General features: G+C 44.6%; 3 protein-coding genes across 6 annotated transcripts; 2 read left to right on the forward strand and 1 right to left on the reverse strand.

The window, feature by feature from the left end:
• Window positions 1–371: 371 nt before the first annotated feature.
• Window positions 372–3,980, forward strand: LOC310808908 (matrix metalloproteinase-19-like; the record flags this gene model as incomplete). Its single annotated transcript, XM_083676007.1, has 9 exons — window positions 372–464; window positions 829–917; window positions 1,129–1,259; window positions 1,403–1,615; window positions 2,161–2,406; window positions 2,550–2,588; window positions 2,806–2,970; window positions 3,163–3,290; window positions 3,405–3,980. 9 exons carry the CDS (start codon window positions 372–374, stop codon window positions 3,642–3,644), a joined length of 1,344 nt encoding a protein of 447 aa, XP_083532133.1. The 3' UTR covers window positions 3,645–3,980.
• Window positions 3,981–3,991: 11 nt separating this feature from the next.
• LOC310808909 (transmembrane protein 198-like) lies at window positions 3,992–6,948 on the reverse strand (the record flags this gene model as incomplete). Its single annotated transcript, XM_083676008.1, has 4 exons — window positions 3,992–4,388; window positions 4,593–4,729; window positions 5,180–5,755; window positions 6,780–6,948. The coding sequence occupies 4 exons, from the start codon at window positions 6,946–6,948 to the stop codon at window positions 4,215–4,217; spliced, it is 1,056 nt and encodes a 351-aa protein (XP_083532134.1). The 3' UTR covers window positions 3,992–4,214.
• Window positions 6,949–11,798: 4,850 nt separating this feature from the next.
• On the forward strand, window positions 11,799–24,862 carry lima1a (LIM domain and actin binding 1a). 4 transcript variants are annotated; one of them, XM_083676105.1, is made up of 11 exons: window positions 11,799–11,926; window positions 13,343–13,503; window positions 14,511–14,556; window positions 17,088–17,465; window positions 21,068–21,140; window positions 21,699–21,793; window positions 21,946–22,023; window positions 22,159–22,210; window positions 22,421–22,488; window positions 22,630–22,763; window positions 22,917–24,862. In XM_083676105.1, exons 2-11 carry the CDS (start codon window positions 13,382–13,384, stop codon window positions 24,040–24,042), a joined length of 2,172 nt encoding a protein of 723 aa, XP_083532231.1. In that variant the 5' UTR covers window positions 11,799–11,926; window positions 13,343–13,381; the 3' UTR covers window positions 24,043–24,862. The 4 variants fall into 4 exon arrangements, with proteins under 4 accessions (XP_083532231.1, XP_083532229.1, XP_083532230.1 ...); XM_083676103.1 differs by lacking the exon at window positions 11,799–11,926 and adding an exon at window positions 12,924–13,037; XM_083676104.1 differs by lacking the exon at window positions 11,799–11,926 and adding an exon at window positions 12,924–13,037 and having other exon boundaries at window positions 22,424–22,488.
• The last annotated feature ends 317 nt before the right edge of the window (window positions 24,863–25,179 follow it).

Here is a 25,179-nt window from a genome sequence, read left to right on the forward strand (position 1 = left end):
GTGTAAGTAGGAGTGTACTTCAAGAGATGCTGTCTATGTCTGGGGTATTTATTTGTCCGTAAGTAATCCCACATTACATTCCATGTAGTGATTTATTGTGTGGTTGGAAGCAAGCCCCAGTGGGCACTTGATGGTATAAAAACTGCATTCAAACCAGACACACAGCAGACATACAGAGAGAGAGATCAACAGTGGATAAATGATAGACTTAGCCTACACGAAAACATTTAGAATAAACTTCAGGTTTTGACAACACTACCTGGGAAAGATTCAAAGATTATTTTATCTCAAATGTTGTATTCATCAATATATTGCATAGAGACAAGAAAAACTTATTTACTTAATTTTCCTCAGACTGGAAATATTTCAAGATGGAATACAGAATTGAGTTCATGCTGCTCCTTGTCTTTCTGACAACCGTATCGTCCATTGCCTTGAACAGGGAGGAATTCATGGAAGCCATGGTAAGAATACAGATTACAACTGTGTCTGTAATACAACTGATGCTTTCTCCTCCAACTGAAAAGGTCTGTGGTGCTATGTATATATTCTTTGTGAACCATGTTTGCTTGATTAGTAACTTGCGTCACACTGACGACTTGCTTTACCTTACCGCTCAGCTGGCTAATACATTCTTGTGGCACGCAGATGATCCAGGTTAAACCCAGTTGGTCACATTAGGAGGAGGATGTCAAAAAGGGGTGGAGTGTAACGGATGTGGTTTGGTGAACCGTGGGATGATGCTTGTGGGCTGAGTGACTTACTAGGACTTGCATAAGTTCCTCAACATAATATCTGTTATAATATGTGTGTCCCTTATCTCCCTAGACCTATCTCAGGAACTACGGCTATTTGCACATCCCACTGGACAGTAAGAACCAAGGTCATCGGACTGAAGAAGTCTTAGAGGCACTGAGGTAAACACCATAAATTACAGTGTATGCTCTCTTTTCTCATCTGCTTTAAGTTGCCCAAGTGGCTACTGTACCTATAGCTTGGCTGTCTTGCTCATATCTTGCTTGGCAGATATTCAGAGGCCAATACATTATAAATGTAAGTATCTGATACATATATGCTGATACAGTACATGTGTGTCATTACCTTTTATTTTCCCTTTATTAATTTCAGAACCTTCCAGAGGGCAACTGACTTACCCATCTCAGGAAGCTTCACTAAGGCCACATTAGTAATGATGAAGCAACCTCGATGTGGTATTGAGGACTCTTTCAACAACAAATCATTCAAATATCGGGTGATGGGTGGGTCATTTTTCTATTGCAGATTGTTAGATGATACCATCTTGACTTAGTGAAGCAAAAGTAGGCCCACCCAATCGAATGGGCTCTAAAAAGGGTTAAACATTTTATATGATACATTTCACAACTGATGGCTATTTCAACAGGCTACTGGCGTAAGAAGTTGCTGACGTACCGCATCTATAATTACACTCCAGATTTGGGACTGGCAAAAACACGATTGGCCATCCAGTCTGCGTTTAGGTACTGGAGTGAAGTGACACCCCTAAGATTCCAGGAAGTGGCGAGGGGAAAAGCAGACATCAAGATATCCTTTCACAGGAAGGATAAAACGTGTACAGAGCCATTTGACGGACCAGGTGAGAGCACCCCACAGGTGTAAACCTGCGTCCAACTGTCCTTCTGCAATGAGAATGACAAGAGGTTTGTGGAAAGAAGGTTGTGTTGTTGTTGACTTGCAATGAAGTTCTTGATCAATAGTCTCTGCAGTTTTCTTCCATACAGTGCCTTATTCACAAGAGCCATCTCATGTTGCATGTTGCTTATTGTTATTGTATGGATTATAGCTTTCAGATTTCATCTATAGCCACCTGGTCAGCCACCTGATAATAACATCACTATACAGTATATTGATGTTGACAATCGAGGAGGATGTATATTTTGATGTAGTGAGGCTTTGAGGGGGGGTAATAATTTCACGTAGAAGTAGGACAACTAATATACAACTGGTCATTCTGAAGCCTATGAAGGGAAGCATACTAGACCTCTGGTTCCAGATCAATATCTTTGAAATTCCACAGTGAATATGTGTAATGATGATGTCAACAATAGAGGAAGGAGGGTGTATATTTTGATGTGGCCTATACTATTTATTTCACCATCCTGAAACATTCATTGTCACTAGGGCGAGTGTTGGCCCATGCAGACGCCCCTGACTCAGGCATTGTGCATTTTGACGAAGATGAGCTGTGGACGGAGGGGAAGGACACTGGTTCCAACCTGAGGATTGTAGCAGCACATGAGATAGGTCACGCCCTGGGCCTGGGCCATTCACAGCACCACAAAGCCCTGATGGGACCCGTCTACAGGGGCTACCGTGACAAATTCAACCTACATCCTGATGACATACGAGGGATCCAGGCTTTGTACGGTACAGCAGGAATTATGATTTTTCATGTTCAGTTCATATTTGACTACAAAAAACGTCGAGATTTGAAGGAGTAAACATTGATTTACTGCAAGTGTTTGAGGGAGGGCAGATTGGAACTTTTACATGTTTATGTTCTCTCATAGGAAAGCCAATAACTCGTGTCCCTGCATCCAGAAACCCAAGTAAGCCAGTCCCAGAGACAAGTCCACCAGATCCCTGCAGGGAAACCATGGATGCAATTATGTTAGGTACTCTAAACATATTATCCTTATTTAATACTCTATGGGTTTCTATGAAAGTCCACAATCAGTCATTTATACATTTTATATTCCTTTATAATTATAATAATAATTTAATGTAGTCTACAGGTGATTGTTTTCCTTATTTTTATCTTCCCAGGTCCTTTCCGTAAGACGTACGTCTTCAGTGGTCAGTACGTGTGGACAGTGTCTGACACAGGCTACAACAAGCCCATCCTGATCTCTGTGCTATGGAGGGATCTGCCAGGGGGCCTTAATGCAGCCGTTCACTCTCAGAGAACCAACAAGTCCTACTTCCTGAAAGGTATGTTGGTAACCAGGTACCTTACACTCACTGTTCCACTCTAACAAAGTGGTGATGTTGATAGAAGATTAATTACAGTGTAACTAACTACACATGACTGAAAGAACATGTGATCAGCACCACTGCATCAAACTGTCCATATTAGTGTTATTATTAGCTACTTATTAGTATCATTCTCATGCTGTTTTTCAGGCACCAAAGTGTGGAGGTATACAGGCTTTAAACTTGACCATGGCTTCCCGAAACACTTGGTCAACATTCCTCCTGATGTCGACTCAGCCTTCTACTTCAACAGGAACAAAAAAGTGGTCTTCGTCAAAGTAAGAAGAAAAAACACCCATTGGTTTCCAGCTAATGTGTGACCATTTATTCTTAGTATGTGAGATAAAGTGGCCACATAACAATTAATCCTTCACTCCCCCCCTTTTCACTAGGGTTCTGAGTACTGGCAGTGGGATGAAATTGGGGCAACAGACTTCAGCATGTACCCCAAACCTATCTCCCAGCTCTTCACTGGGGTACCCTACAACCTGGATAGTGCCTTCACATGGACAAACGGCTATATATACCTCTTCAAAGGAGAGAAGTACTGGCGTGTAAACAACCACCACCCAGTAGTGGATAAGGGCTACCCTCTCAACACTAAAGAAAAATGGATGCAATGTCATGACTAGGCCACAAGAGGTCATGTTGGGTCCTGTTGTTACACTGCAAAAAGCTTTATTCTCAAGAAGTAGATTGATTCTCATTATAAACTAGTATCATCTAGGTGTAATGCCGTAGGTGAAATATTGTAGAAGTTAGAGATTTGTATTTATTCAGTTAAATGAAAAAGAAAACAAAATGTTTTAAATTTCTTGTGCAAGGCATGTAAGAATATACATGTAAAGCATCAGCTTGATCTTTTGTACTGTAAATAATTAATAACAATTCATGTCCTCACTGAAATTCCTATGACCAAGCATACCAGAATAAAGCAATATTACTGATTTATATATTTGAGAGATGATAAAGGTGGAATATTGAAAACAAAAAAACGACAGTATACTGCTGTGTTGGATGTTTTGTCATTGATATGGGGGTGAATATGCAGCACAAAGGATGGCAATATATTTGTGTATATCCAGAAGACAGTCACAGGGATGTCTACCCGGAAATAAGTGGTTGGGTCACTTATAAAAGTGGTGTGGCACCTCAGTGGACCAGGCAGGACAAGTTTAGAGGGCTGTGTGTTTGGTCTTCCCTCAGACTGTATAGACAGGTGAAGAGCACCATGTTGGCACCAGGGGCACCATGGAACCTGTCTCATAGTCAAAGTCAATCATGGTGTGAGTCACTGTGCTGATGTTGCTGGATGCTGCTGAGGCTGCTGATGAGCTTGTTCCCATCTGCCGCTCGCGAAGGCTCTGGAGGTAACTCTGGAGGGACGAGGAGAGAGGAATACATTGTTGTTACACTTATTCTCTAGGATTCAGTGCAGGATGAATGAAAAATATCATATATCATTCAATTATCAAAGTGTTATGAAGTTTCCTCAATGCAGATGAACTGGAAATGAACTATAATGAACTGAGAGGCCTCTGATGGGTTTTTGTAGAGTACTGTGATATTGGCAAACTCACGGGGGCCAGGACGTCTCCAGCATAGCGCTTTAGGGGTGGAGGCTTGCGGCGCTGGTATGTCCCGTTGGGTCTTCTCCTGGCTTCTCTCTGTCGGATCTGCATCAGCTTAACTTGCTTCTGCCGTCTGCTGACTATGGCTGGGAGCATCCACAGTGATATAACAGAAATGACAGAAATTATAAGAGGTTTATACACACATACACACATCACTTACTAGGTTATACAGTATTTGAAGGTAAATTGGTCAAATATATATAAGCTGCTTATGAAGCAGTGATGATCTTGAGGAAGTAGGCATTCAGTCTGAGAATAGGGAACATAATGAGAATGGGGGATGCTGCTATGTTTCAGTAAAATGCTTCAAAAAGTATAAGAAAGCTCATTGAATCAAGGAAATGAATGCATTGTGAGAAAGAGAGGCTATGGCCATTGTCTTACGACAGGCACGTCATTCTAGCGTGACCCCTATTGCCTGAACTAGTGTGGACGAGTTGCGCTTTCTATGGCTTGGCTTGTATCTTGAAAGCCTTAGCCAATCCCTCTAACAGTTTAGACATTCAGTATTCCGTATGAAATGCTCCACTCACCTTCTGTATAGGATACCCCGTGTGCAGTGAGCTTCCATTGCACCAACACGCCAATCAGACCAAGCAGAGGGCAGATACCTGTGATCACCCAGCTAAACCAGCAGAGAGGACGTGGGGGAACGAGACACAGGATGTCATACACATGACCGGCCAGCAGCGACGTCTCAACCAGGTAGTCCACACACACCATCACAACGGCTGCCCCCAATACAGCGGTGGAGAGCACAGTGAATAGTTTCTGCCACTGCAGTGTGAAAATGGCACAGACAACACTTGTGGACAGGAGAGCACTGAGAGGCACCCATGCTGGAGTAAGGCTGTAAAACTGTCCGACCACCAGCATGTTGGCAAGGGTGAGCAAAAACCCCAGTTGTAGGCCTAAGATGAAGAGTCCCAGAATGCATACCAGCATGGTGACCAGGCCACAGAGCACGCCCACCCCCAGGCCGACGCCGGCCTTGGTCTCCATCCCCAACTGAATATCCAACACAGGCTCCTTCAGGTACAGCAGGTAGACGGCTGCAGATCCAAACACGAAGCCTGACAGGAACATGACCATCTTAAAGCAGCGGTATCCTACAGGCAAAGAGGGAATATGTTAAGTATTGGACAGTGCCACTGTTTAAGTCCAAGGCATAAAATGGAGAGGGAATCTGGAATCAAATACTGTAAACCTGTAGCAGTACTATGTGGGATCCATTGGTGGTAGCAGAGTACATTTAGTCCCTGAATACCAAAATTGACCGTACAATGTCCAAATGGAACTTAACAATTGCTTATGGTTTGTGTAATAAAGTAATGTAGACCATTAGAGATCATTCATTTATCACATCATTTGTGTACATGTACATGAATATGTGAGAAATAGCTGTCATGCTTAAAGGAGCAGGACATAAGTTTTGTTGGAAATTGGTCTCCCTAATAATTATATAACCCCCCCCTGAAATGGAGTTGCAGTGCAGTGCAGACATTAATGGTTGTGTGCCTGCGTGCGCACATGATCCGAAGAGGCAGCCACCAGAGACAGAAAGGTGAAAACCGGTGAGTCCACTCCCCTAGAACACCCCAGGGCAGTAACAACATGTTTATATGCATAATATAAAGCTTGAATTGTACATACTGGACCTTAAAGAAGAATTGGGTCTATTATCTATTTGACATTGACGTTCACAAGTACATCGGTTGGGTAAAATGGATTTGAACCCCACTGTGAGACACCCAGGTGATCAGGCTTTGACACGGTCTCCGAGGAATACAGGGTGAGTATCTCAGGCGTCCCATCTGCCTCTCCCAGCAGGGAGCTGCTTATCCACCTTAAACCCCTGGCAGATCCCAGACACCTAGCCCTTAAGCTTCTGACTCTGAGCCCATCAATGCAATCAAGTGAGGTGATAAAATGCTAATAGAGTACATTGTAGTCAAGTAGGAATACTGTTCAACTTTGAATAATATGTAATGATTCATCTACAGCTGTGGGGTTATAACTTTAGAAAAAGTGTATAGAAGAAATGTATACTCCTCTACATTCAGTCTTGTTTGTGTGTGTCTGAGTGTTAGTACTGTACATGTAAATCTTGTGTTTCCTCTGTCAAATGCTTACCAAGAAAGCAGTAGATGATCCCAAACAATAGGCATATGGAGCAGATTACAGATGGGATGACTTCATACTTCTTTTTAATCTCTAGCTCACATGTGTCCACTTCAGACAAGCTCACTTCAGCCAAGCTCAGTCCTGCCCAATCAGTTATATCAACTGGGGGATCTGCCATCTTGGAGCAGCAGTTCAATTGGAATAAAGATGTGTTTTTATTTGGCAATAAAGGCCATTCCATTGGGGCTGGATTTTGCTCCATTCATTAAAGGAAAATGTGATGAATAGTTTATGTTGGAATGTAAGAGCCGAGGAAAAAGGAAGCTCCTGTGAGAATGTGTTTACACCATTTCCTGTTCTGCACCTGCAAAAGAAGGAGAGGACAATCAACTCTACAGCCAAGAACAATGAAATCACTAAGGCCCTGTGTTTTTCCTGACCAGCTTGGCAGCTTACCTAGTTTTTACCTGGCCAGATATAATAGGCAGAATACACATGATCGTACTTAACATATACTGCATATAGTATCATATCAACATTTAAATCAAAATACCTCTCAGCAGCGTTGTCTCAACTATGAAAACGGAAGGTGTACCTATGTCCCACACAACCGTCCCCTAAGATCCTCTCTGGATCCCACGCTGCTTTCTCCTGACCCTTTGTTATAGTACAGGATACAGATGGGGAAATGAGGGGTGGCTTGATGCCGACGACACCATTTAAATCCTTTGTTTGGAACATGTGGTAAAGGAATCCAGTTACAGAACAATGCTAAGCAAACAAACACTCCAACAGTAGGACGTGCTGTTCAAAAATCCCAAAATAATGTTACTGTTCTATTGGTCTACAGCCATGGAGCAGGAAGCCTCACAAAGCTGAACATTTTTCATTTTAGAAGACAACATATTACTACTTTAATCGCACCCAAGGATGAATTGTGTTTAGATACTCTCCGTGTCTTGCCTTAGTCTGACTGGTAACTCTATAGTATGGTATCCGCTTAAGCTTTTTAAAGCAGATCCCTGTATGGTCAGCAAATTGAATTAGAAGCGTATTAGCAGAGGGTAGTGAAGCTCATGTCCTACTGAAACCTGCAATATGCTGTATAGGTTTAATTAGACACAAAAAACACTGTCACTTTCCTATTCACTTTCCTAACTGCATTTCGTTGTCTCTGTACTTGTACTCTGCACAATGACAATAAAGTTGAATCTAATCTAATCTAATCTAATCTAATCTAATCTAATCTAATCTATTCACCCAACATGAGACCATTTCATGAAACAAGTAATTTAGTGTAGCTGTTGTATTTGTGACAGTTGTGTTAAATTACTATTAGACAATGTAAGGGTGATATCTATGACATACTATACTAACAGGTGTTATCAAACATATATGCCTACAACCAACATAATTGGTTACCTCTTACTTTAAAAACAAATTGTTGTATTGACTAGAAATACACTTCTGGCTAGACTGGTCATAATAAAGGACACTATTGAAAATGTTTACAGGCTGCAGGTGTAGCTACTGAACACAGGGTTGCATGACCACTTCACATCAGGTTATAAAATAAAACAAACACATAAATAAACATACAAAAAGCCCAGTCATAATCAATAAATAAGACAGGACAATAGTGATTTGATAATTGATTGGCCTACCCAAACACGTTTTTGATACTAATGTTTTTGGTAATTGCCATAATTGCCATAATATTATTGCCATATTGGTTAGGCTACTATTTATATACCATACACATTGTTGCAATATTTACGGTGCACATAGACTACTGACGCACATCAACTCTGAGAAAAAAAACTACTTACCTAAAATGAAGGATATCCTAGTCAGAACTTAAGTTGAATTATACAACATAATTGAAATTGAAAGTTGCACGATGTTCGTTCTGTTATCTGGTGCTACAGTCTCAGCACCCGACGCTCATCTGCGTCCCTCTCATTTGTTGACAGAGGATAGCTCCCGGACACTGGAAGTGGCCTATGTACTTAACAGGTTTTTGCACCTCGGGTCAGAAATAGTTCACACACTGTCCAGGGAAGAGAGAAATAGAGAAGGTCCAAAAACATTGGTAGATCTATTTCAGTCTAATACTTGGAATAATATGGATATCACATATTAGCAATCCCTTGACTAATTTTTTAATATGCAGTTTCCAAAAGAGCAATTGCAAATCATTTGGCATGCCTTTTTGTATTGAATTAAAAAGAATATTACAAAATGAATATATAAAAAGCACATTGGCTCGTGAAAAATAAAACTCCAACTGAATAAATTAAAATCTAACATTGACTGCAACTGTACAGTTTATAACCCACTAGCGCCATCTAGGGGAATTGTATTCACATTGCATTCTGAATGCAATCCACATGTCCACAAGGGTGTCTCAGATGATTCGACCTACTGTCGAATGAATTGGCACTTATCTGATCCAAACTGTTCTCCATTCCTTCATTTATCTAACTTTTGAAAAATATTATTGATAGGAATTTACACAGCTCAGTACGACGCCCTTGAACAAATGGATCCAGTAAAGTTCATAAAGGATCTGCGATCACTCCTTCATCATCAATGGTTCACATAGATTTATCATTCCATCAGTGCTTCACCGCCGCCAGCAGGACAGAGGGGATACCGCATCGTCTTGGGAAAGACTCAGCAACCGGGTGGTGGTGCTACAGCCTGATGGTCATAGCTAATTAACAGCAATTTAATGTTTTAGCAGTCCATTGAACTAATAGCTAACTCGTTTATAGCTGATGGTTAATTTGCACCAGTTCATGAAAAGGTCCATTCAGCATTGAAAAGAATTGCCTAGCCCAGCCAGACAAACGTCACTTGTGAGTGAGTATTAATATTACTATTACCCATGACTCATGGCATGAGTGTTGACTTTGTTGGTTAGCCAAGCTAGCAGCCACCTTGTAGTTGTTTCTCAAGTGTAAAATGTATGGGCTAATTGCATGTACATTGTTGAGGAACCAGCACCCAATGAATGTTGTGTCTATTCCTATTCTCTGAAACAGAAGTGGAAAACATTCACTCTCTACGTTGTCAATGATAACACAGATTGCTGCTAATGTATGCAGGCTGCAACTTGTTCGAGCCATCATCAGTCAGTTGAGTAATGTTGAGACTCAGCTCAAAAGAGACAGTAGGCCTACTGTCTTGTTCATGGGAATTGGTTGACAGCCAGCTAAGAACACAAACTACACCAGACTCATTACTGTGTATCAGTGAAGTGACAGAAACTGCCTCTAATGCAGGACTGAAATGGCTTTGGCTTCATTCATAGCTAATTGGATGCCCTACACTGAGGCATTATTACTTATGCCAGTTGTTTGCCCATAAGTAGCCTAAGATATGTTTATTTATTTTGACTTGATTTCATGAAACAACTCTAAATTAGATTTGATTAGGTATAAATCAACACATGGTTTAGACAACGAAGAGGGGCCTCTCCTGTGAGAAGGTGTCTTTCCCCCCCACTATGCAGATAGGCCTAGCCTTTACCTCATGACATTCTTTCCCAGCTAAAAGAAATGGCTTCATGAAGCTGGGAGATATAACATAAGCAATGACCTACATTCCCTCTACTCAATGTATGTTGGTTTGTTTGTTTAGTTTCTTATTAGTTAAGGCTCCGATGTCTCTGTCCAAATAGGTCAATCTGTGAATTGGATTTGAGAATCTTTTCCATAGAGATATCTATATCTATGGTATTTCCTGTCAATGGATCATTGTACATCACAAAGGCAGACAGTTGTCAAGTTATGATGATCTGGGCTGATGTCATGTTGAGATTTAGAGGAACTTGCCCCAGCTTGCATGAAGGCGTGCATGTAGCTTATTGTTGAGCGTAGAGCCCGCATGGATCACAGATCATGTCAATGATGTTGACAGTCATATTAGATAAGGTCAGTGAATGATGTCATGCATTCATTCATACAGTGGCCTAGTAGCAGTGCCATATAAGGATAAAGTGAAAGAAAGGTTTCACTGTTGGAATTATATGGGAAACATGATCAGGGGTACTTTCCTTCTCTTCCAAAGACTTTTAGTTTTCCTTTGTAGCTTTCAGTGTTACTTTGGATCATCTTTCGAAGATTTCAGGGAAACTCACCTCTGCTCTGCCCATTCAAAGGAAATAGCCTATAGGCCAATTCTGGTCTTCTGACACAAGGGTTTTGCTGTTACCCAACACTCCAAATGAAACCGCAGACTGTACCTTATTTTCTCTGAAATTCTCTGTGCCATTGAAATGTTAAGTGGACATAGCTACGTGTCTGGAACATTTAGCTTAAAGAACGCCAAGCGGCAAGCCCTCCCCTGCACCAGAATCATGTGTTTGGGATTACAGTCATAGTGATGTGACACTGATGTAGACCCTGGCAGACCCGCTATCTCAGCCTCAAACTACTAAACTAGAGAGCAAAATACCTTAAATGTCTTAGGTGAACAATTTGATGAAAGGGATTGTTTTGGCCCAGGGTTATTGAGGATGATCGGCAGGCATTGGACCTGTGATGGAGGATAGATAGCTCCTAAGGGGAGCCATGAGAAGATGGGTTTGGCCTCACCACACAACCACAACCCACCACATAACCTATTTATCCTTTTACTACCCTCACTGCTTTTGGATTTTTAAACTGAAGTAATTGTCTTATGTCTTAAACTCATCACTCCTCCCCCTTTACATAGCCTTCTGTCGTTAGTCAGAATTGGGAATGACTCACATCCTCTCAGCCTTTAACCTCGTGGGAAAGAGGAGGCGGAGTCCGCTGCTCCAGTTCCAGGAATTGTGTGGGATTCCCCGCCTGCCAGTTTATCTGTCTGTCATATTATTTACTGGACTACACTCACCTGGTAGCCTACAGATGGTGCACTCACAGACAAACAAATAGTGGTCTGGATGGGAGGGGTTTGCTCTTACCTGCCAGGTGGAAGTGAATTCTGTATCTTTATTGGTTGAGAGGAACCTCATGGTCTTGATTTGACCCCTCCCATTTCCCTGGCCACACTATAAGCTCTCGGTTGCAGTGTAACTGAAGAGAGTGGGAGTACTGTACATCTGAGACTGTGGAGTAGAAACTTACATCAAGAAATAAGAGGTGAAGGAGAAGATAATCTCAAAGGTATGTAGCCTATTTGAAGAGGGTTGGGGGGATAGAGCTTGTAATTCCAAGCCAGTGAGTTTGTCTGAGCCCTTTGGATATACAATGGGAAGAGGATTGGGCATTTTTCAATAGCCTGTTGTGGTGTAAAAGTGTTGGTCTGTTAATTTTTCTCTCTGGAAAGGCTACAGTTTTTTGTCTCTTACTCTCTGCATGCCCATTAGACTGTTATGTAGAATGGTGTTTGTCTGCTGCTAACTACTTTTTCTTTTTTTACTGAGTAATCTATAGATTTAACTCTGTTTAATGCTGTCCATACTGATTTGTTTATGCCATATCTCCTTATCTATGGAAATGATGTGCCTTCTGGCCATGAGCTGTTTACAAGTTAAACTGCTGTTTGCTTTCGTATATGGCTTGTTGGACACACAATATGAGAACAAAGGATGTTCTATGCCAGGAGATATGTAAAATGGGATTTGCATATCTTTTGAATAGCCTAGCCCTAGAGAGTCATTGTCCAAGATGCAGGTATCTTGATTTAACTTCTGTGCTGCTGTGTGTATGAGCAGCAGACAAACCAGACCACCTATCTGAGAAAGTTGATCCCCAACCTTACCTGCCAAATATGTCATTAGCCTTGTCTCTCGTGTTGGGATTGATGTTATGAGTCAACACAGAGGAAATGAGGTAGTACAGTACATCCACACCCCCTCATAAGGGTGGGGGGATGAGTAGATGATGTGTCTAATCAGTTTTTCTGCTGTAGAAGAAAGGAAAAATGACAACCCAGCTGACTCAGTACTTACTGTACAGGCTTGGTTCATTAACTGTACAAAACCCTAGAGGCTGCCCTATCACTGGCCTCCTCATCTAGCCTACATATTGTTTATGTCCGCTGGAGCAGATGTAATCCTCAGATGACAGTTACAATGACGCTGACTCTGAGGGTGCGTGTATCTGCTTGCCCGGGCTTCCAGACAGTGACTGCGATGATGCAGCATCCTGGCTAGGAGACTGGTGGAGAAGAGACCCCCCTGTAAGAGAGATGGCAGCCTGGGGGCTCCATGAGGCCACTATCTGGCCGTATTTGGCTGAGAGTCTGGCCGAGAGACTTGGGATGAAACAGCTGGTGTGTGGAACAACTCCCACTACTGAGTCATCTACAGAACTGCACTCAAATTTCCCTTCAGGGACAATAAAGGGTTAATACAGTATGTCTCTAGTGGCTGTAACATGACAGTCACTCTTTGGTCTGTGCACAAACAGGCTCCTGATTATGCAATTAAGAAAATTCATCTTGGGGTTAATATTATGATATATACGCAGTTCAACACAGCTAAACAGAACAATGAATGGCACAGTATGCTTGCTTGGCAACTTTTCTTTGTGCTTTTGTGTTTGTGGTTAAACATTCTCTTCTCTTCCTCCCTCCAGCCATTTCCAGACAGACAGACAGACAGACAGAGAGGACAGATGGCAGTAGCTCCGTTCAGTCGCAGACCGTGGGCGTCTCAGTCCCTGAGGGTCACAGCCAAGGAGATGTCCATAGTCGGCTCCAGAGGCAAGAACAATGCTATCGCAGAACGCTTCTCCAAGTAAGTGTCTCTCCCCATTCACCTTATTACTGTACCTACATACATTCACAACAACATAGCATCAAACATTCACAACAAAACAAAACATACAAACACACACATGGTGAGATGGCTCAGACTCTAGCTTTTCCCTCGTCTCTGTCAGCTGGGTTGGTACAAGAAAGAATTATTACAGCAGCCATGGTTTGACATTACATTTTGAGCAAATTTGGCAAATAGCCCAGGCTATTCCAGTGATGGATGTTGCACCCCTCCCCCCCCCACACACGTCTACCTTTTTGTTTCGCTTTTCCAGTGGAATCTTGTTTATCAATAACATCAGCACAAACCTGTTATTCCAGTAACACTAATGTCTGTAGACCATGTTTATTTTAGTAAACTGAAATTAACTTACTCTGTAAATACCCCTCAATTCCCAAACATACTCATTCTTCCTTGTAAAGTATTACACATTTAATTTGTAAGTCACGTTTTATCTCAACTGTCTCCTTTTCCTTGGTACGTTCATCATTCTATCTCTGACCACATGGAGGCAGTGTTGAGTCAGTGTTGAGTGCATGGATTTTGAGGGACAACTTGAGAAACTCCACAGAGGTCCAGATGTGTGTGTTTGATTGAATCTCCAAAGTCTTTCCTTGATTCCTCGCTTCCTCTCTCCTCACTACCTCCTTAAAACACATTGAAGGAGAAGGTCCTAGTTGAGGAACCTCAGACCTTCTCCTCCAATGCATTTTCAGCATGAGACGAGGACAGAAGACATCAGGACTCAAGGAAAGACTTTTGAGATTTGGTCCCCTCAAGGCAACTTATGGTTGACGTAACACATGCATGGATCTAGGATCAGATTGCTCTACCTCCAATCCTAACTTTGTGGCCAGGGGGATGAAAAAGATATCTGTTCCAGTGTCAGTGGTTGGGGCCAAATCATCCTACTCCAGAGAGTCTAATGCAGGCGCCTGTCTGATGTGTCTCTGACTCCCCTCATACCTCCTCTCTCCTCTCCTCAGGTATCAGATGGCTGCAGAGGAGGGGAATGTGGAGAGGAAGAAAGCAGTGAGTCTCACATACACACACACACACACACACACACACACACACACACACACAGACAGTAGATCCTAGCCATGCCCGTCCACATGTTGCACTTGGAGGCCAGTAAAGCTTTAATCCTTATTTAGACGTCTTAATCTGAAGGTAATACTCCTGATGGTGAACAGAGAGCAGCTCTTAATGCCTACATCTCTAGTACTGCCCAGGGACTAATAAAAGAACTACTAGTGTATCCTGGTGTGGACGACTACAATGTAAGAGCTCTCCCACCCAGCCTACGGTTCCACTCTGCTCAGTGGTCAACAGGCTGGGACTGAGAATTGACCCTAACCCTATACCCAAGAGGATCTAAAACTACAGGGAACTGAATTATTGTAACTTCTATTCAGTCGCAGGTACGTCTCTCTAAGGGTCAGTTAAGTGCTATACTTGTGTGATCTGTATTTAGATATACGTTTTGGTTACAAAGGGAGCTATCGGGTTTCGAGTCTAGCCTTGAGCAGAATACAATAGAAAAAAAAGTAGAATAATATGCAACAAAAAGTTTTTCATTTAAATGTACAAAAACAGACAACGTATCGATCTGGATCCAAACGTTGTTGTTTTTGGGCGTGTGAATTAAATCACCGTGGGAGCACACCAGTTGAGAGTTGCGGACATTCCCTAGTTTCTCCGAAAAGAATAGTCATTAAGGCGGCTCTTGAGCTCAATGGTTTGTATAGTTCATCACAACTGTGAGGGTTCAGCTGTGTGTGTGTGTGTGTGTGTGTGTGTGTGTGTAGTCTTTGAACCTAGTTGTCGTTGACTTCTTCAACATGACTGCTTGGTCCTTGTGGCAGTAAGCCTCCAATATATGAGGCCTCATGCACAGTGTGTTGTAAAGAGATGGTACTGGGTGCTGTTACTGGTGCTACCTGAAGACCCCCCACCAGTTTGGACCGGGTGGACCATGGAGGAATCCTCGCGGTGTAGGTCATATGATCTGTAAGCGCCTGTTTTGGTATAGCCTTTAAAGGGACACTTCATTACATCACATTCCAGCACCACATCTCCAGCACCATACCAGTGTTTACATATGTGAAAACAACTTTCTACTGTATGTTCTGTAATCACAAAGATAAGAGAACTAAGGAAATTGCCCCTTATGTTGTCATTAGGGTTAAAATGAGTTTCCAGCCAGGTATCTTTTTGACAACTGGGATTTTATACATTCTGTATTCACATATGTAGACAATGGTAGGGTGCTAGTGATAATGAATGTGTTAAAAAGCTTTACATTTAGTGTAAAAACATTAATTCAAAAAAAAATAATTCTAAAAAAATATAGAATTATATTTTAATTGAAATTCTGGTTGGGGTACTAAAAAATCATTTTAGTACACTAACTCAGGTGATTTGATTAAGAACCAAAAGCGAGGAAATCGGTTAAGTCCTTTACAGTTAGGGAAAGAGGCGTGGTACCACTGCTCTGTATCAAATTATTGTTTCCTTGATTTTTTTTTTCTTTTTTTTTTTTTTCCCTTCCTTCACTGGCCCTCTCTTTCTGTTTCTGATTTTCTCTCTCTCTCCCTCTCTCTTTCACCCTCCCTTCCTCTGTGTTTCTCTCTCTCTCGCTCTCTCTTTCTGGCATAGGGGGGGTGGGCTATAGCTCCTATCCTTCATGCTGGTCTGTTCTAAAGGCTCACATCTGAGAGAACTTTTATCATTTCCACCCGGCAGACACAGACAGGCAGACACAGCCAACTGGATCTCCAGGTCACCAGACTTTCCAAGGTTTTTATCCTTTTCTTTGACAAGGAGACAGAAGTTTAGTCTGACTAAGGGCTCTTTGTTTTCTGTACATCGTTCCTCCTTTTTTTCTCCTTTCTATCCTTCTGTTGTTTCTTCTTGTTTTAAGGGTTGAGATGACATTATACGGACAGTGACTCAATTGTTTACTTGAAAGAAGGTCGACTGACGTTGCTGGCAGAATTGTTTCTCAGGAAATGTGTTTTCCATACAATTTCAATCAAATCCATTTTTTGACAGTAGTCATAGTTACGTTACTAGTGTGTTATCTGATGTGGTCCTGGCAGTTTAATGGGCATGAGAAACTGCTATGTCATGTCCCCAGGTAGTGGGGCTTTAGCCAAGAATGCTGCATTTTAACTGCAGTTGCCAGTCTGAATGCTAACGTTAGCTACAATATGTTCGTCATGACAGAAGTTGGACAGTCTCCTGTGACTCTTTCAGTGGCTGGGTGTAACAGTGTTCTTGGCCCTGACCATTGCTATCAGTGTACCTGGGAGTCCTTACCTCCTCCGCATTCTGCTAACGTCATTGCTCTATCTAGCATTATTCCGAGTTTCTATTCCAGAGCACACATAACAAAGGAGTCACCCTTATCTTTGTGTGACCAATTATGCCAATCTGGGCATGAGTTTCAAACCATTTTTTTCCTGGAATTGCTGAAAAGAATTGTTGTGTCTGATATTTAAAATGAGTCTGACTCTTTCTCTCTCTCTCTCTCTCTCTCTCTCTCTTCCTCCTCCTAGGTCGCCGAGCCGACTCTCCGCAGTGGCAACCTGAGTGTGTTGAAGAAGCGCTGGGAGCAGCCTGTCCCCCAAGACCAGCCGCTAGCCACGCCTTGTGCCCTGCTGCCCTGCACTCGCCTCGCACGCCCACAGGGCCTTAAACCCAAACCTACAGCCCAGCCCCAGCCACCTCTCCCAGAAGAGCCCAGCGACGTCCCCAGCACAGCTCAGCACTCCCCCGATCCTGAGGCCCAGACCCAGGCAGCCATGGACAGGAGACAGCAGCAGGCAGACTCTGAGAGGCTAGAGGCAGCAGAAGTGCCTTGCGTCTCCATAGAGAAGCCCAATGTCCCCCTCAACAGCCTGAAGATGATGTTTGAGAAGGGAGAGAACAACAAAGTAAGTACAACTTCGGTCCTATCTGCTTTTAGGTCCATCAATGCCTCAATGCCCTGTGACTCTGAGCTGGTAGGCCTATATGTTTGATCATATGCAGTGAGAGTGACTTATGTGTTTGCCTAAGCAAGCCCCATAAGAAGGGCTAACAGTTTTTCCTCACTAGGAAAAACTCTGGGCCCTAGTGATGAGGCACATGTGGAAGCCTTGGGACTCTTCAAAAGGCTATGGTTCTGTTCTGGTTCATACAGCACGACATGCATCATCTTCTCACAGACTGAAGAGTCTGTTTGTTCTGTGAGGGGGGTCAGAACCCCCCCAGGCCTCAGTCATGCTGCTAGTCACATGGACTGGCCTCATTTCACACACACACACTTATTTGACTGAACACTGAAGACATAAACATTCCCACATTTATTAACACTGAAATGAGAGAGGGAGAAGTTAGGAACACATTATGAAGCATGCTAATCATATTAGACCATGCGTTCCAGAACCATCAACCAACCTCCGTCCCTAACTACGGTGACACTGTATTTCATGCATTCCAGAACCATCAACGAACCTGCATCCCTAACTAGGGTCACTTTTTTTTTTTTTTTATATCGGCGGAGGGCATAAACCAATACAATATGTAATGAAAAAAATCCCACTAGCACCATCGCTTGTTTTTAGAATTGTTGCTGTCAGTGTAAACCTGCTGTGTATAAGCAATAACACTCTCAATAACGCTCAAGGGTGTTCTATATCTGGGATATCGGAACGGCTGTGATGGTCAACGGTACTCGGCTGCGCCTCGTGCCTATAACTGCATCACAACGGTCGCAAATCAATATCCACACAGACACAGCACACACTTGACGGTTATTGCTTAATACTTAACACCATAGGCCTAGAACAGACAGACATGCGGTGCACACTCGTCCAGACCCTCACTTACAAGGTTGACTTTTAGATGACCTTTTAACATGAGACCCAGTCTTGAGTCTGTTAGAGAAGCTTCTTGATGACTCTCCACACCCTCGCTAGTTTCCTAACCTAAGCACACGAGCAGGCCTCTCCCAGCTGACAGGAAGTGACCTGGCCCCAGCACTGCGTCTGACCTGCCTGTGCTGATCCCCCCCCCTCTCCTCCAGCTCCAGGGATGATGTCATGGGGTAGGCATGCACATGACTGGAGACCGAAAGCTGAGACAATGAGCCTCCTCTGATACCCCCCCCTCCTCCCTCCTGGCTCATCAAAGACAGGCCTACCCCCTCTCCCTCTCCCTTACTGGAGGAGCCAGTCATGAGGCTGAGCCACTGTGAAATTAATTGACCTATCTCACACACACACACACACACACACACACACACACATACACACACACATACACACCACACACGCCTACCTCCCTAGTCCCCCTCCCTAGTCCCCCTCCCCAGCCTCCCTCCTTAGTCCCCCTCCCCAGCCTCCCTCCCTAACCCCCCTCCCTAGCCCCCCTCCTCTAGCCCCCCTTTGAAGGCCTGCCGTCTGCTCCTCTCTCTCTCTCTCTCTCTGACTGGGGAGCAGGGATTCAGGGAAGCAGCAGGCTCCACTCTGGCGATCCGTACCTCTGCAACTGCAGCCAGAGATCTAATGAGTAGGATTGAGTTAGTTAGCTGTCGGTAGGAGCTCTTCCAAGAAAACCATGAGTGCTCCAGTGTAGTGCTCTCCCCTCGGTTTCTACATTCTCCCTTCAGGTCCTGGCGTTTGGAAGAGGTAGATATGCGCTTATTAATTTTCTTTGTTTGCTCTCTAAGCCCAACTCTTTAAGTCCAGTTTGATTACTTACGTCTCTTAAACATTCTCCACTTTATAGTGTATTTGTTTACCTTGCCTTTACCTTGGTTGCCGTCGGATTAGCATGTTTTTATTAGGTTATTTACCACCACGCTTTGAATTAAACCCTTTGACGGGTGGGCTTCTATACATTGACTCAACTGTAGGTAGCCTGTGTGGAAATCCCCCCCTCTCTTATTTAATGGGCTTCTCTAGGACTTTTTCATATGGTTTTTTAATGGTTTTTGAATCTGTGGAGCTCACTGTGATATTCTATTTGAAATAGCCTTTTTGTTGTTTTGGGTTTATCATTGCACCAGGGAGGGGGGAGTTGTGAGAGGGGGGACTCTAGGGAGTGGGGGAGGGACGGGACGGGAGGGGAAGGATGGACGGGAGGGCTAGGGAGGGGGTTCAGCGTGGGCTCAGGAGGGGACTGTGGGTTTAATTGTATCTGGGATTAGTAGCAGAGCCTTTGTCTGGTCACCAGTTGATCAGCTGCTCTGAGCCCGGCGGCTGCTGCTGTTTGTATACTGCTCCCCCCGACCCCACCCCCCCAGGGGGAGCCCCCATCCCTTCTCCAGTCTGGAGACAAACAGAGAGGAGAGGAGACTGTACAGGACAGCCTTCCCCGTCAGGCTGGCTCCCCCACTGCTCTCTAGTCTAGATAATCCACTCTCTGGAGGATGGAACTGGACCGCTTTGTTTGTCTTTTTTGTATTGACAGGCTGTAGTGGCCACATGCCTTATGCCTCCCCCCCTCCTCCTCCTCCTCCTTCCATCCCCCCACTGTCTGTCTGTGTGTTTGTTTGTGTGACTTTGCTCTGCCCCCCCCCCACCCCCCAAACCAAACCAATCCAATCCAACCCACATCCGCCCCCTAGCTCTCTGGCAACCCTCATGGCACACTAATCTCTGATACCGATCATCACCTTTCAGCTTATACGCCCTCAGAGGCTGTTCCTGTGCCTGGGTTGACCGCAGGTTAAGGCAGTGCAGTGTTGTCTTTTTGTACAGGCGTGAGAGCCAAGAACAGGTAGTCTTCTTCTTGGGATTGTGACCTTTTGTAAAATCCTCTCTTCAGGGATCTACTGAGATGTGGATCCTCTGGTCGTGGGGCAGTAGCGCAGGCAGGTCCGTGTCTCTGGGTGTGGTCTGGCTGGGTCACTGACGGAGATAGAGTCGCTCGAACTGGATCAGTTCAGTTAGCCAATTCAGTGGCTGGATGATCATATGATTTGTTTTGGGTTTGCAATGGAAAATGTCTTGAGATTAGATGGAAGGTCCTAATCAACGACTCGGAATGTAGTGGGAAGTCTGCAAGGTAATACTACTGGAATTGTGTGTGTGTGTGTGTGTGTGTACTGTCGACTGGTGAGTTGAGTGTGGTGTGTGCGTGCGTGCGTGTGTGTGTGCGGCAGGTGTGTCCGTCTCCTGGCTGGACAGTGGACAGACGGGATGTCTGCCTCAGGCTCTGGCTCACTGAGCTCATAAGGGGATTAGAGCTGACTGGACAGGACAAACACACCTCACTTCTCCTCTCTCTTCCTTTCGCCTCGTCTCCTCTCCTCTCGAGCTGTCTGATACAGTACTGTAGGCCTCTCTCTCCTGTGTGCTGGCGCTCAAGCTGCTTACATGTGAGCATCGTAACTAAGGCTTTGTGTGCAAGCCATGAGACAAGCCAAGGGCTGTGACCCGCAAGCTCTGTCAGTATATGTTAGTCTCAGAGTAAGTTTGTGGAATCTCAAAGTCATTTGACCTATGAAGATTACCCCACGTGATGATCAGCGTCTGGGTCTGTTTTCCAGGTGTCCAGAGAGCCGGTAAGGAGTGGAGGGAACGGAGGCGTCGCTGACAACATGGAGACTCTGGGAGACAGAGGTAGAGTTACACAGTCACACTACTGCTAATGGAGAGCAGAGCCAGAGACGGAAGGCTGCTCCCAGAAGTGCCATGGGCCCTTTCTCAATTGTTAGAAACTCCTTGTGCATCCTCCACTCGCTTCCTTTTGAAAACGCATTGGAGGAGAATAGCTAGGACCTGAGGAATCAAGTTTATAACAATTGAGAAAGGGCCACAGTCAGCAGAGGGGTGCTGGGGCTGAAGGAAGTGAACCCCCCCCCACCCCCTTCCACCATCACCATACAAATGCATACTTCCTTCCTCTCTTCCTCTGAGTCATTACTGATCTACTCGAACTGGACTGGTGACAGCTATGTGTAGTGGAGCACTGGCTTCGAACAATTATGTCAAAACAAGGCCTTTTCTAAGGGCCACTGTCTACACTGTGCTGAATGGATACAGTACCATTCCTAATGTCTATAGCTTTTGACTAGGGCCTGGATTTTTTCCTGACCATGTGACCTGACCAGGATAACTCCTGACCCTACATATTGACGTGTGTGTGTGTGTGTGTGTGTGTGTGTGGATGCTGTGTAGACGGCGGGCTGCTAGATAGTACCCCTCTGAGGGACAGGATGGCCATGTACCAGGCAGCTGTGTCCAAGCAGGAAGTCCTGACAACCTCAGTCAGTGTGAGTACCTACAGTGCACACCACCGGACCCACAGGTCACTATACAGCTATGCCTGTTTGAGATGTGTATACTGTATGTACTTTGGCTCACGTTTGAGCTGGATGCCATGTTGCTCTCCTCTGAACATTCCAGTCATCTGTCTCTCTGTCAGATGGATCAACTGGACACAGAGCTACGCAGCTACGGTGGCAAACAGAAGGAGAACGTACCCCCAGGCAGTATGGACATGGTGAGAACGTGCGTGTGTGTGTGTGCGCGTGTGCGCGTGTGTGCGTGTGTGCGTGTGTGCGTGTGCGTGTGCGTGTGCGTGTGTGTGTGTGTTGCCCCTCACTCACCTCTTCTTCTTCTCTCCCTCTTTTCTCAGGGTCCAGACTCTGAGCCCAACAGTCGGAAGAATTCCACCACTGACAGCAATGGTGAATCAGACTCAATGTTCTCTCTTCATATTTGTGGGGTCATCAACTGCATATTACTCATTTCACTCGAATCCCTGTTTTGTTCAACCTTCAATATTTGTATCATTATTTATAACATTGTGCACCTTTTCTGCTTTTTCCTGGGCGACAGCTCCCTCTAGTGTCTAGAGTTTGCCATTGTCAGTTTTCATGCTAGTCTCCTATCCCCAGCAGGGTCCAGCACTGGCACCTCTGTGTCCTCCACTCAGAAGGACCCCTCTCAGCCCAAGACCACCAGGGTAAGTCTTTGAAAATCACTTACTACATTCACTACTTCTATAGAGAAATGACAAAGTGTTCACAGACTGTGTGACATCCCAACCTATTTAGTATGATGCCTCTATTTGTATGTTTATGTGTGTTTGCTCGCGTGTGTTCAGAATTTCCGCCCCCCTGTGCGAGAGAGCTGTGTGTCCTGTCTGAAGATTGTGTATCCTCTGGAGCGACTGGTGGCCAACCAACAGGTGTATCACACAACCTGCTTCCGCTGTTCCCACTGCAACACCAAGCTCAGGTGAGGGGGAGACCACACAGACAGAAAACACACACACACACACACACACACACAGTAAATAGATGCAGACCAGTTCTCTGGGTATTATGCTGTCTCATTGTAAATTATTCTTCCTTTCTTCCTGTATTTTCTCTGTCTCCCTCTGCTGGTCAGCCTGGGGAACTACGCCTCCCTGCACAGCCACGTCTACTGTAAGCCCCACTTCTGCCAGCTGTTCAAGGCCAAGGGCAACTATGACGAGGGCTTCGGCATGCGGCCTCACAAGGAGCTGTGGGAGACCAGAGGACAGGCTGGGGAGGAGCAGGGGTCCGTGCCGGCCCAGATCCTGGAAAAGACCCCCACAGAGCAGCTCACCAGCCCCACCGTCGAGGAGTCCTCTCTGGCCAAGGTCACTGATGTGACGGCTTCTCTGGAGACCCTAGGCCAGAGCTCAGCAGACAAGGCAGAGAAGCCCGTGGAGACCCGCAGGCTGAAGATCTCCTGGCCCCCCTGCACCGAGACAGAGGGGGGGCATACGGTTACCAGCCCTGTCTCTGAGGACGGTGCCTCCAGGCCTGTCCGTGCCAAGTGGCCCCCCGAGGAAGACGTGCCCTCCCCAGACCAGAGCCCCGCCGCCCCCGAGTGTAGCGAACTCTCCAGCCTGCGCAGGACCGCCTCCCTCAAGGAGCGCAGTCGGCCCTTCTCATTGGCCAGCCAATCCCATAACCCTGCCCCTGCCCCTTTGGCCAGAGATACGCCCCCTCCTGAGGAGAGACAGCTCAGTCCTGAGCCCCAGAGCATGGAGCTAGAGTCCAGCAGTGAAGCACCTGATACCCACACGCCTACTGGTGACGATGTGGATATACAGGGTAGCTCAGAAGAGGAGAAGGAAGAGCAGAAGGAAGAGGAGAAGGAAGAGGAGAAGGAAGAGGTGGAGGATGTGGTGGAGGACGTGGTGGAGGATGTGGTAGTGGAGGAGGAGGAAGAGAGAGATGCTAGTCTGCAAGAGGATGACCATGAATCTCTAGGAGAGGGAGACCAAGAGGAAGCAACAGAGGAGGAGGAGATGGAGGGAGAGGATGGAGGAGAGGACACGCTGCCCCCTCTAAAACCCCACACTGCCTCCTCAGAAGCCACGCCCCCCTCATCTCCTGAAGCAGAGGCCAAGCCTGACCGGAAGTCCCAGGATGTGGGATTCTGGGATGGTGCGGAGGACCGAGGGGAAGAAGTGTCTGTAGAGGACATGATCAAGAGGAACCGTTACTATGACGACAATGAGGAAGAGGACGAGGAGAACTGAACGGGCCTGTCGTCTGCCATGAACATAATAGCCATGGACATCCGACTGTTTACTTTTCCTTCATCTTCTTTGAACTTTTTAGATTTGGTCTCTTATGTACCTAAAGAAAAGTCAATTTGTTTTGTGAAATGACGACAGGTCAGGTTTGCGCTGTTTTTATTTGTGCCTCTGAACTATGACTGTATTTGGAAAATGTTCACGTGTATGTCCTTTGAATAATCGACATGAAACGCAGAGCAGTGTGTGTGCACCATTATAATGCTCATTTTAAATATGAATATCCAATTTTTTATTAAATATTGAAAGGTTTTTGTCATGAAACAACTAAATGTCATCATTTATCTTTGTTTCACCTGCATCTTTGAATGAGAGAAGGTAGAGAGTCGCATGATTGTCTGAGATGGTTTGTTTTATAAGAAAAAAGCAGGAATACTGTTTCACTGGTCATGTCAGGTCAGTGATTATGGAGAAAAGAAAGAGGACACCATTGAGACGACAGTCTGCTGTTGCACATATGACTGTACTGTTCAACTTGTTTGATTTCAAGTCTTCCTGTAGGGTGTGTTCTACGCACGTTCTTTGTTAAACTGGAAACGACATTCACAACTAAGTGTAATTTAGTTTTCTTTTATTGTCACTGAAACATTAGGACAAATGGTCACTGCTTGTGCACATTAGATGAAACTAAGAGGGTAATTTCATGTCTTTGAATGTTATTGGAGGGTTTGTAATTGTACATGTTTTACAGTTTATTTTATCAAGGGACCAAATATTCTGGATTGTTATTGTTCATATGAATAAAGAATTGTTGTACACAAAATCCCTGTATTTTCCTCCTTCACATTGCTACAGTATATTTCAAGACAGGCCTCTCTCATTTAACCCTATACTGGCACAGTTCAGTTATTTCGGTAGTGAGAGAATATCTAGGAAAAGGTCTAGGAAAACAATTTCAACAACAAAATGACAAATATGGAAATAACCATTTTTATTATCAAGGTATTTACATATAATTGGCAAGACCATCACATGCTGCACATAAGCAAGGTGCTAGCTAACAGAACATTACAGTGTGAGCCCAGTTAAACAAGGAGCTGTATGTGACCATTCATCATACACAGTGGTTGCATTCATCCT

The sequence above is a fragment of the Argentina silus genome (assembly GCF_951799395.1).
Source record: "Argentina silus genome assembly, chromosome: 8".
Lineage (NCBI taxonomy): Eukaryota > Metazoa > Chordata > Actinopteri > Argentiniformes > Argentinidae > Argentina > Argentina silus.